Raw genomic sequence first — 12,926 nt, 5'->3', positions numbered from 1 at the left:
ACGGATGTTCCCTTCCTTCCCCACCTACGAGATTGGGCACCAACGCCAACGTTAAACTTTCAAAAACACTAGAATTTATTTCATTACGATCCCTTCTTTGAGATATTTTTTGTTTTTATCGTTATAATTGGATACATTCAATTCTTTCTTGCTTTCGCAAATATATTGCGCGATCTACAATACGAATATTTTTTTCAGCTTTTTAATTTAAATGACATTGAAAGATTCGTTTTTTGCAAGAGTCGAATTCGCCTCTTCGCTTGTCAAACGACGAAGAACACTTCCGGGTTTAATGCTGTACGATACGTAAATGTCGCAAATGTCAAAATAGCGTCTATACTGATGTAGTTTTGCACTGTCGCGTATAGTGTACTACATATTTTAAGTAGTTTTTTCAATGGCCTTTTAATTAGAGTTGACTAAAACTCAATTTTCAAGTAGTATAGAGTAAAAAGGTTACTTTATTTCTAAGTCTCAGATATTTTAATTGTAATAAAATACTACTTTATTTGCATTGTATTTCAGAAATTGAAAGAAGCATTTTAGTGATTTAAACAAGTTTCAATTGATGCAAACAAATTGAACTTGATACTCGTACGGCTACCGGACGCATAATTGAAGACACGGGGTTCAAGAGGAAGTTTCCCCTTTTCGTACTGTCATCGTCAGCTGACTCGTCGTCAATTCATCGTGTACGACAAGGTTGTTATGACTTTTTTAATACCTTGTTATGCCATTTATTATGTTTACGATGTCGATGGCATTGCTACGTTAAGCGTTGTGAAACGAGCTCGTCAAGTAAGGAATCGTACTGTGCATATTCAATGAGACCGTTGTTTAAACCCACCGAGACCAGAAACTTTAGCTAGGTTTGTCATAACCTAAACAGACGATTCATGCACGCGCGATGTGACTGAGAAATTGTTTCGTAACAAAGTATTGTTTGTGCTTATAGGAATTTCAACATAGACTATTTAGAAAATTATGTGATACTACCTTTCGAATTCTTCGAAGTGATGGCTTCATTTTGTCGCCGCTGGAGGCTATGGATTTTACCAGTTTTAACGTGTCTCTACGCGCTACTCATTGTAATTGTCGTACCTATTCTATTGGCGAATTCTATTAAGAATGGTTTCGAAAAGCATGATCAAGAAGCTCTCGTGGGTGGTGCATTTGTGTTGCTGGCACTGCCCATAGCTTTCTATGAAATTGTACAACATATGATATGTTATACACAACCTAAGCTGCAAAAGTATATAATAAGGTAAGTCAATGATTATTTATTAAGTCTATTTTCAAAATAAAATTGTTGATTTCAAGGACCTAAAATAGCTTAAGTGATCAGGGCATTGTACAGATAATAAAAAAAAATATAGATATCCTCAGTAGTTTAAAAATAAACAATGATAAAAGACAAAATTTAGAATAGCAAAAAAGTTAAATTTAAGAGTTTTCTTATTTTATGTTTCTCATTTTGTATAATATTGTTTAATTATATATATATCCTAATTTTCTTGCTTTATTAGACAGCAAATATTATTATATGACTAATCTTTGTGCTGTTTCAAATGGCCATGGCAAAGTTGAAGTGGCTCCAGTTTTACACTTATAATATTTAATATAAATTGAACATAGTGAAAGATTTTCAATTTGTGAAATTACATGTCTTTGACAGACAGAAGTTACTAATAAAGTAACTAACTAATAATAAAATATGTACATTAGAATTAAAAAAGGTTAGAAAGATGGTCTAATTAAATTTTGTTTCTACACATTTGTAAGGTGAACATTTTTAAGGAGAAATTTTCCTAGTACATTCATTTTTTTTCCATATTTGTATAATACTTACATCATAACTTTGCATCGTTAAAATCTTTATAGGTAGATAACAACAGGTAAACATTGTACATAATATATCATAAAGTAAATATCTGCATGCCTGCAATACTTATAAAAGCATATCTAATGAGGTACAATCTAAATAATCTCTGTTGATTATGAAAGGTAGAGCTACCTCTTTTTTTCTAGTGAGTTCTTCTTCAATTATATAAGAAAATTTCAATTAAAAATTAATTGATTCTTTTTCATACGTAAAATGTACCAAAATCCTGGTTACATAATAATACATAGTACTATACACTTAATTATAAGCACATATGTTATATTCATCATTAAAGAAGTAACTAAAACATTGTGCATCCAAATTAGGATGATATTAGGAAGTTAAATAAATAAGGTTTAATTAAGTAAAATATAAACCTCTAATAGTAAATAATACCACATCATTCTTCATTATATCTTACAAACGTTTATAAAATTTGGAGTAACTGTACATTGTACATAAACAAAAATATGTTAAAATTTACTTTTTAATTAATCCTTACACAATTTTCTTACTCTAAGCTGTCCAAGTATACAAAGTTTCTCAAGGTTTTAAATTTGTGCATGTTTTATAAATTCTGTAATAGTTATAAATAAACATGAAATAAAGAAAGTTAGAAGTTTTTTGTCCATCTGCTGAATCAAAATAAAATATATTTACTTAATTACTTTTACAACTTAAGTGACTAAAAAAAGAATAGATATGTAAAAATATCAATTTTAAATCAATTGATTGTAATTAATTAAATTTCTTTGTTCATTTTAGGATATTATGGATGGTACCAATTTATGCAGTAAATGCTGTACGTGTACACCTCTAAGTTTGTTTCAATTATACAATGATATATTTTGTCTGTTTTGTATATAATGTTGTTTGTACTTATTCAGTGGCTTGGTCTGGTTTATCCTGAAGGCAGTATATACGTGGATAGTTTGAGGGAGTGCTATGAAGCATATGTAATATACAATTTTATGATGTATTTATTGGCCTACTTGGATGAAGATCGTCAGTTAGAACATAGACTTGAACTATCTCCTCAAGTACATCACATGTTCCCTTTGTGTTGTTTGCCTGACTGGGAGATGGGAAGAGAATTTGTACATATGTGCAAACATGGAATATTGCAATATACTGCTGTTAGGCCTATATCAACTTTAATATCATTGTAAGTGTTGTGTGTGGAATCTGTAGAGTTTGATATAATAATAAAAGAATATACAAATATTTTTCTAAATTTTAAATATTTTTAGTATTTGTGAACTTAATGGAGTATATGGAGAAGGTCAATTTAGAACAGATGTCGCTTTTCCATATATGATTGCTGTAAATAACTTATCGCAATTTGTCGCCATGTATTGTCTGGTGCTTTTCTATCGTGCCAATGCAGAAGCTTTAAAACCTATGAAACCAATCGGCAAGTTCTTATGCATTAAAGCAGTTGTCTTCTTCTCTTTCTTGTAAGTTTGCACAAGCATAATCTGTTAATTTGCGTTAATTTGTATATGAGACTTATGTGTAATATCATTTCTTTATTTTACAGTCAAGGTGTAATTATTGCATTGTTAGTATACTTCAATGTCATATCAAGTATCTTTAATACAAGTGATGTGGAGGATATCAGAAATATATCATCAAAGTTGCAGGATTTCCTAATTTGTATTGAAATGTTTTTGGCAGCAGTGGCTCATCATTATAGTTTTACTTACAAACCTTTTGTAAATTTAGCGCAAGGACAAGCATGGTGGGATGCATTCAGGTAATTGAAAGTTTTATGCACAGTTAAAAAGTTGCATTTTTTGATCGATACTCTATGTATTTATTCTCATTTTAAATATCAATTAGTTATTTAGTAAAAGAATTTTTGTATTTATGTAGTATCTTTATTGTATTATTTGCAGAGCTATGTGGGACGTTTCTGACGTACACAATGATATAAAAGAACATCTAGGTGTAGTAGGATCGTCGTTGAGTCGTAGGATACGTGGTCGCAGTGCTTATCAACAAGCCTGGGGAAGCGCGACAGAACGTACGTCTCTCCTTCCTGAAGCATTGGTGATCACGGCCAAAAGCGCGCCCTCGGGTTCCCTTTGTGGATACAATACAGCGGAAATTGGGCAAAACGACGGTGTGGCCGGTTCCGTCGACCTAATTCCAGATATGCAGGATACCAGAAACACGGTAAAAACGTAACTTAGTGATAGTAAGTCTAAATTGAGAGCATTGAACAAGACTATTTTGTCTGGGACAACTTGGTCAATATTACTCTGTATAGCTAGCATTATACCTTTAAGCAGAAGTCTAATTTTGCAACGAGCATTCTCCCTGTACTGTACAAATTCTCATTGTCCCGTTTGTAACGATACACTCATTCTGGGAGACAACGCGACACATCAATATGAATTAAGGATTTGATACAACACCACGTCACTAATAAAGTGTCGTTTACCTCGTCCAGTTTTACGAAAACGCTTTTTTCCTCTTGATTTGCGGCTAAATCATCGCGTCTCAAGTTACCAATGTTGTACTACCAAATAATTGTATATAAAATGTTTATACTTAGAACAATATATCGGTACAGTCCTATTTATAAACGTGTTGCGCTATTTATTGCTGGTTATCGACCCTAGAAGTGCACAACACACTTCTCTCCATTCGTGTTGAACAGAGTTAGGCATTAGTTCTATAATCAATTTTCATTCGTGTAAAGATTCGGATAAATTTCACGGTACTTATCTAAACACTATTGTTTGTTATTTATTATGTCTTATACTATTTCTCAATCAAATAGAATTCTGCCCAACTCTAACATCGAGTATACCGTAAATAATGAGGAAAAAGAGATAAAACATTCCTGCCAAATGTATATCGTTGTTTAATTTTATATTAGTTGCGTTGGATATAAAATACATGCAAGGAAAAATACTCAACATATACGACTTTAATACACCGACGGCTAGCGAAAATTGAGCTCACATTTTTAACCATGGATAATGGATAAACCATTTAAAATGAAAATTTTCGCCATGTGTCGTTGATGCGTTAACTCACACTAACACATAGGTTTACATTATATTGACATACTTTTCGTACATAAGTGGTGTTAATTATTACAGAGAGACATTTGATGCAAACATTTTATTTGATGTATTTTCAAATTAGCCGATAATTTTTACAAAATTGTCTTATTTAGTCAATAAAAATTTACGAACGCTAACGGGTATTGCGAATTTATATACAAGATTTGTGCGGAAGCGTGCACACTTTAAATATTTTATCAGATGTTTGGACCAAAGATAGGGTATATTTTATGTCAGAATTAGTATTTACAGAATTACGAACGGATTAGAAACACTGTAGTTTTTTTTTGGCTGATCTAGTGATTTATATCGTCAATTAAACCTCAAAGAAAAGAACAATATTTTTAATATGTTCCTACCATGTTGTTTGTAACTTTGTAAATATTTGCAACCATTAGTTATCTGTTAATATGAATTGATGAATAATATGAATAAATTTCACTAAAATACGTTATAGAACTTAACGTACCGTGAGCAGAATCGTAGATACTGATTGCGTATTTTAATAATCTCTATCACTTTTGTACAAAAGCATATCTCAATTTAATAAGTACTCAAGCGAATTTATTGAGCGTCAGTGACAAACTTCCTGGGCGAGCAAAGATTATACAATAAAAGGAACTTTTAAACCATGTCTATAAAGATAAAATATGTCTCCATAAACGTATTCGTCAATATTGCTCCGTATCAATATTCGTCAAGTTTCCTCAATTTATGTTTGTATTTATTTTATTCAACAAATTAGGACGACCAGTTTTATTTTCTCATACAAATATTTCGCTCTTATAATATACTTTAGTTTCATTGAAAAGTGCTTTAAGAAATTTTCAGTACATATTATACATCTAAAAAGCGTTTAAGAACACTTACTATGTATATTCCATCCGTTTATTTATACCATTTTCCTGTCCACACAATAACGCTAGTTTGTTCCATCCGTTCTATATACGTAGACGTACATACAAGAAGACCATTATCTTCCTACTCATGTGAAACGTGTATAAGAATTAAATACATTTTTTTATTTTATATCTACAATCAATGGCTTATTATATATGTGCATTATTCAATGTATATATGAAGTAGTATCTGAAATTTTAAGTTACTTGCTTTGGTATGATCAATCTCGCACGCTAATAATATTGTTGCCAAACATGCAGTTCATGAAATATAGATATTAAAAATCGAACCGCGATTTTGTATGTCAAACTGTGTCTTTCAATTATAGTTTCTTATAAAAATTGACGATTGAGTAATGTCTGGTTCGTCGCTCAGAAATGAGAAAAATAATATCTAAGCATTAACACCTCAGCCACCAGGGCCATTGTGTTGTTTATCACATATTATGCACCTCTGGCTTAAAGTATCTACATCCTTCGCTTATTTGTTTCATTTTTCTTTCTTTAGAGCTTGAATGAAATCCTCAAGCTTCTCTTGAATTTGTTTAACGCGTTCTGAAATAAAAGATAAGTGTAATATTATCTAAACTTTAATTTTATTTGAGCCACAATATTTAAAAAACTCACTAATTTCTTCTGCTAATGTGATTCGTCTACCCGTTAGCAACGTCTGCTTGACATTGGAATCTTGACTATAATCTTCCAACACTTCCTTAATTTCGTTGTCTAACCTACGGGCTTCGCGATTCATGATTTGTTGTCGAAGTGCGTTCGCAGTAACTTTCAACATTTGTTGAATCCTCCAAAACAGGACAATATCGTGACACTCCGCCTGCATTTCAAATTTAAAAAAGTCAAAAAAACAAAAAAACCATTAAAATGTATTATTTAACAGCATATTAGAAGAAAAAAAATTAAAGAACTTGTTTTTAATTAATTCTTATTTCGCATACTTCAATCTCATGCCCAGCATCATATAAATAATATCCTTTTTTGCAATCGTATGCCCTGGTCAAACTTTGCTGTAGGAAGAATTTTCTATAAACAGGATGCCAAACTTCATGAATACATTCATTATCAATTTCTAGACCAGTATGTTGCAAGTTTTGTTTAATCATTGTGAGTTCGTCTTGCGTCAGAATGGGACCGCGTTTCTGTCAACACAAGATACCAATACTTTAAATCTAAAATCAAACTAAAATAGTAAATAATTAAAAATTTTCACTTCCTCCTCTTACTTTATCCGAATTCAAAATTTTATTCAACTCATTTTTCACTACTCTGTTATTTTGTTGCTCTTTAGTTTGATTCCGCCAATAAAACCATTGTTCTATTCGACCAGGGCCTAGCATTTGGCTTAAAATTTTTTCGGTAGTTTTCAGTTTATCCATGATAGAGGTTTCTGTGAAACGTACTGCCTGATCCCAGTCCCGTTTATCGGTCACATTTCTGTCTTCCAAAGTATTAAGTTGAATAACACGTAATACTTGAGACGCCTGGAAATATTTATGTATGTATATATATATATATATTTATTCAATAGAGCGCGAATAGTAAGATGCAGACTGCTCAATGAATTTACTTTCTCTTCCCAGGAATGTCGTTGCATCGCCTCGTGAATGACTGCATTTTTTAAATTATCAAAAATATCGTCGTGATGGGGTTTCAGTTTTGCTTGATTTATAAAGTTAAGAAACTCTTGCTGTAAACATTCCCAGCCAGTTTCAACGCTCTGAATTGGTAATTGTTGTTCTGCCCACTGTCGAAGTTTTATGTCAACAGTCGTATTAAATGTACCTGAATTGAAAAAGTATTATTGTTCACGTGCATAAGGTATTTCGTGACATTGTCGTGTAATTCATATACCAGGATCTCCACTTTGAGCAGCGGGCAAATAGATATTCTCGAACACATGCCCACTAACTTTGTCCCAAATTCTGACCATCAACAATTCCTCCCATCTTTTCGGTGAAACTTGGGACAAGTTCACAACTTCGTCTAGTATCTCTCCTCGTGCTTTCTCAAAGAGTTCATCTCTATCTAATTCCCTCAATCTACAAAAAACGTAGACATAAAAATTTCCTTAATTTAAATGAAATGTAATATAATTTTACTTCAATGTGAACTCGTTTGAAAAACTTTTGTTAATGATTTACGACTGAATTGTTCACCTTGGGAAATTATTTTTCCATTCTGTTTCAAGATTAAATCTAGTTGCTTTGAAAGCATCTGCTTGCTGCTCGACAGTTTCACGAACCATTTTCCAAAAGCATTCTGCAACCGCAAGGCTGAGATTTTTTGTAGTAACTTGACTGGACACGGCTAAATCATTTCTGATCAAAAGTAATTAAAATGGTGAAATAGGTAAAGATTTACTATATATTTACGTGACTGAACATGATTACATACTTGAAGAGCTTCGAATTTCTGAAAAAATTTTCTTCGTAATCTTTGATCATTTGTATACTATCATTCTGTCTACCACGACCAGTGACGACAGCAAAATAACCTAACGCTTTCATTGGGAATAATTTACCAGACAATATTTTGCGAAGTCGTTCAGGCTTGGTCAAATTTTGCTCTGCCAGATCTGCCTATTAATATTAATGTACTATAAAATTAATCAATTTAAATCTAAAACTTTTCTTACAAGGACTAAAATTTAAAAAAAATTAAACTTTTACTTTAGCTTCATTATACCTTTGTTAAAACAAAAATAGTTCGTTTGCCAGTGGGATCCATTTGTGCCACAAGGTCTGTTACATTACTTCTTTCAGCATCTACAGATCCATCTTGGATGCAAAGAATGATCGCATTAGGATTGCTCATATATTGCCGAGACATTTGTTGAATTGCATCTCGAGTATCTTTCGCCATGTCAATTGTAACTGTCTGTTGCAAAAATTTTATAAATTCTAAACTTTTTCTCAAAAAATAGAATTAATACAAATATTTGAAATCAAATATGTATTTTTTAATTATTTTTTGTTCAAATGATCCTCTTACACTAATTATACCAGGCAAATCAACTAAAACCATACGCTGAAGGCCCGGCCCTTTTACTGTCATTGAAATTACATCCTGACTGACTGTTTTCCCATTTTTTAAACTGTTTTTCATTCGTAACTCAACTTCACGTCTGAGTTCAGCTAATTCTGATTCTTTTGTCAAATCGAATTCTCTAGAACTGTCTTTAAATTGAGCTATATGATAGGGACCTTCGCTTAAAGTGACTTTAACTGGAGCTCTTGTCATCATTTCGCCACCACCTCTAAAATAAAATTATCATGATTTTTATTGATACCTTTCAAAATAAAATGTGTTAGGTTACCTTGGAAATATCCTTGCCTCTGCAATCATTTCTAGTACAGATGTTTTACCAGAACTCTGATCACCAACAACTACTACCCTTGGTAAATGATCAGTCGTAGAATAGGCACTATCATAATCACTAAGTTCATCTAGAACATCACTGTACATGTCGATTAAAGATTTCTAAAAAAATGTTTCATTACAGAATTATGAAACACATGTCAAATTTTGTATAGTACATCAAAAATATACATTATGGTTTAATTACTTTTATTTTTTTGTTGCTTAGTTTTTGTTTCCCAATTAGAAGCATGCTTTTTCGGAGCTCTTTATTTTCTCTCTCTAATCTTTCGAGTTCACGTTGATATTTTAATTGTACTTGCATTATTTCTTCCTGCATAGTGTTTACTCTTTCTTGTGATTTTTCTTTAAAACATAAAAACAACATGTATAATTGTAAGTTTCAAAAACTTCAAAAAAATAGATTACAATACACTAACATGTACATACGAGCTTTCTTACGTTCCTCTTCAACATTATCATTAATTAATGGTCGGGCAAATACTACTGTTCTGTTCAATAGTTGGTCCTTTGTTTCTGATTGGGAAGATATTTAAATCTCAATAATGTATTAGGACAACTAGCAAGAAAGCTGGTAATTAATAACACTTTGCTGATTAAAAAAGAGATTTATAAATGCTATTGAGCAATTATAATAATATTTGTAAAACATGATTTCTATTTAAATTTAGCTTAGTCTTTTATGGATGAGCATTTTGAAACCCAAATGTTAAGTAGGGTAGAGCAATGTATAAATTTTAGTTTAATTTAATAAACTGTTATGTAGGTATTAGAGAAATCAAATTTTGTTCATTTATAGTGATTGTTTTATTAGGAATTGCATATCAAAAACCGTAAAAATAGGTTACTTGATATATTCAAACAATGGTAATAATTACTTAATTTTGCAGAAATTTAAATAGTCACATGTGCAAAAATGTGCAAAGTGTTAACATTAATGTAATATAAAGCAGTTATGAAACATAATCATTCAATACTTGTAATAAAATAATATATAATATATTACATTTAAACTATGCTAGGAATTCAAGAATAATCTTGATTTTGATAAAAATAATATAAAAAATTAATGAGAAAGAAAAGAATAAACGGGTCTGTCCCATTCAGTATTTAAATTTAATACTTTCATATTTACTCAAATAATAGAAAACATAAATGTTAATTTCTTTTTTCTGAATGTATTAGAATTATTACATGAATGAAATCTATTTTAAATTTATTTACAAAAAAAAAAAATGCTGAATGGTCAGACAGTGAAATACAGATAATTTCGAATTTTTTACACACCTGAATAAAGTTGCTTTATTATTGCTGAGAACGCATCAAATATACCTGAACAGAACAGACCATAGTGAAATATTTCTAAATAAATATGCAATGGAATTTTGTTTGATATACAACTGAATGATCTTTGTGTTCTCAAGTGCTACAAATTGATATATCTATATGAAATATATTACAGCATGCTAATTTTATTAGTTTTACTAATCTATGAGTAGGACGTCATTTAAAATATTCTCATTGTATTATTAAGAAATTGAAGGCACTTATATGTTACAATAAAATAAATACTATTATAAATTATGTAAAAGTTTGTAACTTTAATTATTATTTTTACGATGAATACATTAAAATATAAAATTTAATATGAAGATTATGTATCTTTTATATGTGTTGTTCACATTGAAAATTTGTTGCACTAAATATATATCTCACCATAGTATTTACACATTGAAAATAAAACTAATTGAAGCATCAATACATTTGATTAAATACAGAAGTTAAAATTAAGACATTTCCTCATTATTCTTTTTGCAATAGATATTACTGTAAATTACCATTTTTTTTAAATGAGATTAATTATGTAATAATAGGGTACACATTCAGTAAGAATTAAATTTTTCTTTATTGGATAGTAACTAAAATATCTTTTCCATGTTGTTATAAAAGATAATTATTAATCCAATTGTGACAGTGTACAAAAATTATACATGAATTTAAATTATAATGCTATATATTGTTGTAGTTAAACCATTAATATAATAGTGCAAATATTGCAGTTAAAGTATAGAGAAAAATCATAATAATAATTGGTAAATGTTTGAGAAAAAAATGTTAAGCAAATTAAACAACTTAGAGAAACATAACAATAACATCAAAGGTAGGATTTTCAACATGCAATGGTATAAAAATGAAAAAAAAAAATGCTATATTTAACTCACGATTAGGAGAACTGTCCACATCTGGTTTATTTTGGTCAACTTCTGCTGCTTTTATAGCATCATTCAATCTTTGATTAAACCACAGTTTATATTCTTTATATTTAGTTTCCCCATACTGTTTCATACGTGGATCTGTTTACGTTTGTCCATTTTTTATGCCTCCAATTTTTGTTTATCTTATGTATTTATGTACATACTTAAATATTCTTGTAAGTTCAGATACTTACCAATCTGTATTTGATCACTCATGTTATTCGTAATTGTCATTAATGTTTGACGAAAATCTTGCCATACACTTTCTTTAGGAAAATAATCATTTAACCAGCTCATATCAGGAAGAATTTCTTTCCATTGTTCGTATTTCTTAAAAAAGAAGAAAAAGAATATAAAGATGCATCTTATATATATCAAATTACCTACATATTTTTAAGTAACATTATTATTGTTACCTTTTGTAATGTCATTCCACCACCAAGCGCACTACCCAATAAAAGATATCGAACTCTTAATGCTCCTTTTAAAACTTTTCCAACAAGCATTACATATGTGCGATTAGGATTTCCAAAATAATGTATATGTGGTGATGATAATAATGGTTGATAAACTCTGGTCATTCTACCAGATGTTATGTTTCTTGTACTAGCAATGGACAGTGGATATCGAGACTTCATTGAGACCAGTAGAATACTGTCTCTGAAAAGAAAAGAATGCTCAATACTTCACAAAAGAATATATGCAAATGGAGCAAGCATATGTATATTGATTCAATATAATTTCTTTTGAAGCAAATAAGAGTTTTATAGATTTGAACTAGTGTTGGAATATAACCTAAAAGTTGTAAAACTTAGCACATAAACAGACAGTAAAAGTCATTAAACTTAATATAGATCGTAAATAATTCAGAAATTAAATTTTTCCTTTTATTTAAGTGTGACGTTTTAATAATTTTAATAGTTTTACCCTATTTTGCCACAAAGAATTTGTTTCATCTTATGGAATACTGTTCAGCAGTGAAGTATAGAAAATGATTATTAAAATATAGTTTTCTCGGTGATATACATGTAATATATCAAACCCAAGATGTAAAACTTGTACAAAATCAAATGGACTATGGAGTTTAAATTAACAATTCATCGTTTCGCGGCTCGATCTCTTTTAACGATGCTCACGAGCATTGCAAAACGGGAGAACTATTTTACGAAGCACATGCGTAGAAGTATTTAATGTTCTATGGCTGCGAATTGAATGACTTGGTTCTAGATTCGGCCAATCGTGTTGCAGCAATCGGAATACTTGGTTTATAATTTTAGATATCTAGTATTAGTAAAAGTACGTTTTTAATGTTTATTGTATTTAAAAGACTTGTTTGGCACAATTAAAATAGGATTTACCTCATTTATGAATGTAGAAATCACAAATGCGTTCTCATGTACATTTAGCTTATTTCCCGCAT

At 30.3% G+C, this 12,926-nt stretch overlaps 2 protein-coding genes across 10 annotated transcripts; one reads left to right on the top strand and one right to left on the bottom strand.

Annotated features, from left to right (window-relative positions):
• Positions 1-289: 289 nt before the first annotated feature.
• Positions 290-7,671, top strand: LOC143153453 (transmembrane protein 184C). 2 transcript variants are annotated; one of them, XM_076324700.1, is made up of 8 exons: positions 290-455; positions 526-702; positions 956-1,264; positions 2,648-2,684; positions 2,770-3,047; positions 3,133-3,339; positions 3,423-3,638; positions 3,781-7,671. In XM_076324700.1, exons 3-8 carry the CDS (start codon positions 1,017-1,019, stop codon positions 4,070-4,072), a joined length of 1,278 nt encoding a protein of 425 aa, XP_076180815.1. In that variant the 5' UTR covers positions 290-455; positions 526-702; positions 956-1,016; the 3' UTR covers positions 4,073-7,671. The 2 variants fall into 2 exon arrangements, with proteins under 2 accessions (XP_076180815.1, XP_076180814.1); XM_076324699.1 differs by having other exon boundaries at positions 526-869.
• On the bottom strand, positions 4,737-12,733 carry Opa1 (Opa1 mitochondrial dynamin like GTPase). 8 transcript variants are annotated; one of them, XR_012993815.1, is made up of 19 exons: positions 12,434-12,733; positions 11,923-12,166; positions 11,701-11,836; positions 11,474-11,605; positions 10,539-10,583; positions 9,681-9,767; positions 9,439-9,596; positions 9,190-9,353; positions 8,865-9,129; positions 8,559-8,750; positions 8,268-8,452; positions 8,030-8,191; positions 7,725-7,912; positions 7,441-7,655; positions 7,097-7,354; positions 6,812-7,012; positions 6,486-6,690; positions 6,070-6,413; positions 4,737-5,991 (listed from the first exon to the last, which is right to left on the bottom strand). XR_012993815.1 is itself a non-coding variant. In XM_076324665.1 (18 exons), the coding sequence occupies exons 1-18, from the start codon at positions 12,460-12,462 to the stop codon at positions 6,349-6,351; spliced, it is 2,931 nt and encodes a 976-aa protein (XP_076180780.1). In that variant the 5' UTR covers positions 12,463-12,733; the 3' UTR covers positions 4,737-6,348. The 8 variants fall into 8 exon arrangements, 7 of the variants coding, with proteins under 7 accessions (XP_076180780.1, XP_076180783.1, XP_076180781.1 ...); XM_076324665.1 differs by having other exon boundaries at positions 4,737-6,413; XM_076324668.1 differs by lacking the exon at positions 9,681-9,767 and having other exon boundaries at positions 4,737-6,413.
• Positions 12,734-12,926: the final 193 nt, after the last annotated feature.

This window comes from Ptiloglossa arizonensis, chromosome 12 (genome assembly GCF_051014685.1).
Source record: "Ptiloglossa arizonensis isolate GNS036 chromosome 12, iyPtiAriz1_principal, whole genome shotgun sequence".
Lineage (NCBI taxonomy): Eukaryota > Metazoa > Arthropoda > Insecta > Hymenoptera > Colletidae > Ptiloglossa > Ptiloglossa arizonensis.
The sequence above is the reverse complement of the archived record's forward strand: the minus strand, read 5'-3'. Positions and strand labels throughout refer to the sequence as shown.

Coding starts and splice junctions, on each gene's coding strand:
- LOC143153453 (XM_076324700.1), top strand. CDS start 1,017: ATGGCTTCATTTTGTCGCCGCTGGAGGCTATGGATTTTACCAGTTTTA. Junction 1,265..2,647: donor CTGCAAAAGTATATAATAAG/GTAAGTCAATGA, acceptor TGTTCATTTTAG/GATATTATGGATGGTACCAA. Junction 2,685..2,769: donor CAATTTATGCAGTAAATGCT/GTACGTGTACAC, acceptor GTACTTATTCAG/TGGCTTGGTCTGGTTTATCC.
- Opa1 (XM_076324665.1), bottom strand. CDS start 12,462: ATGAAACAAATTCTTTGTGGCAAAATAGG. Junction 8,192..8,267: donor AGAAATTCGAAGCTCTTCAA/GTATGTAATCAT, acceptor ACTTTTGATCAG/AAATGATTTAGCCGTGTCCA. Junction 7,913..8,029: donor TGGAAAAATAATTTCCCAAG/GTGAACAATTCA, acceptor CGTTTTTTGTAG/ATTGAGGGAATTAGATAGAG.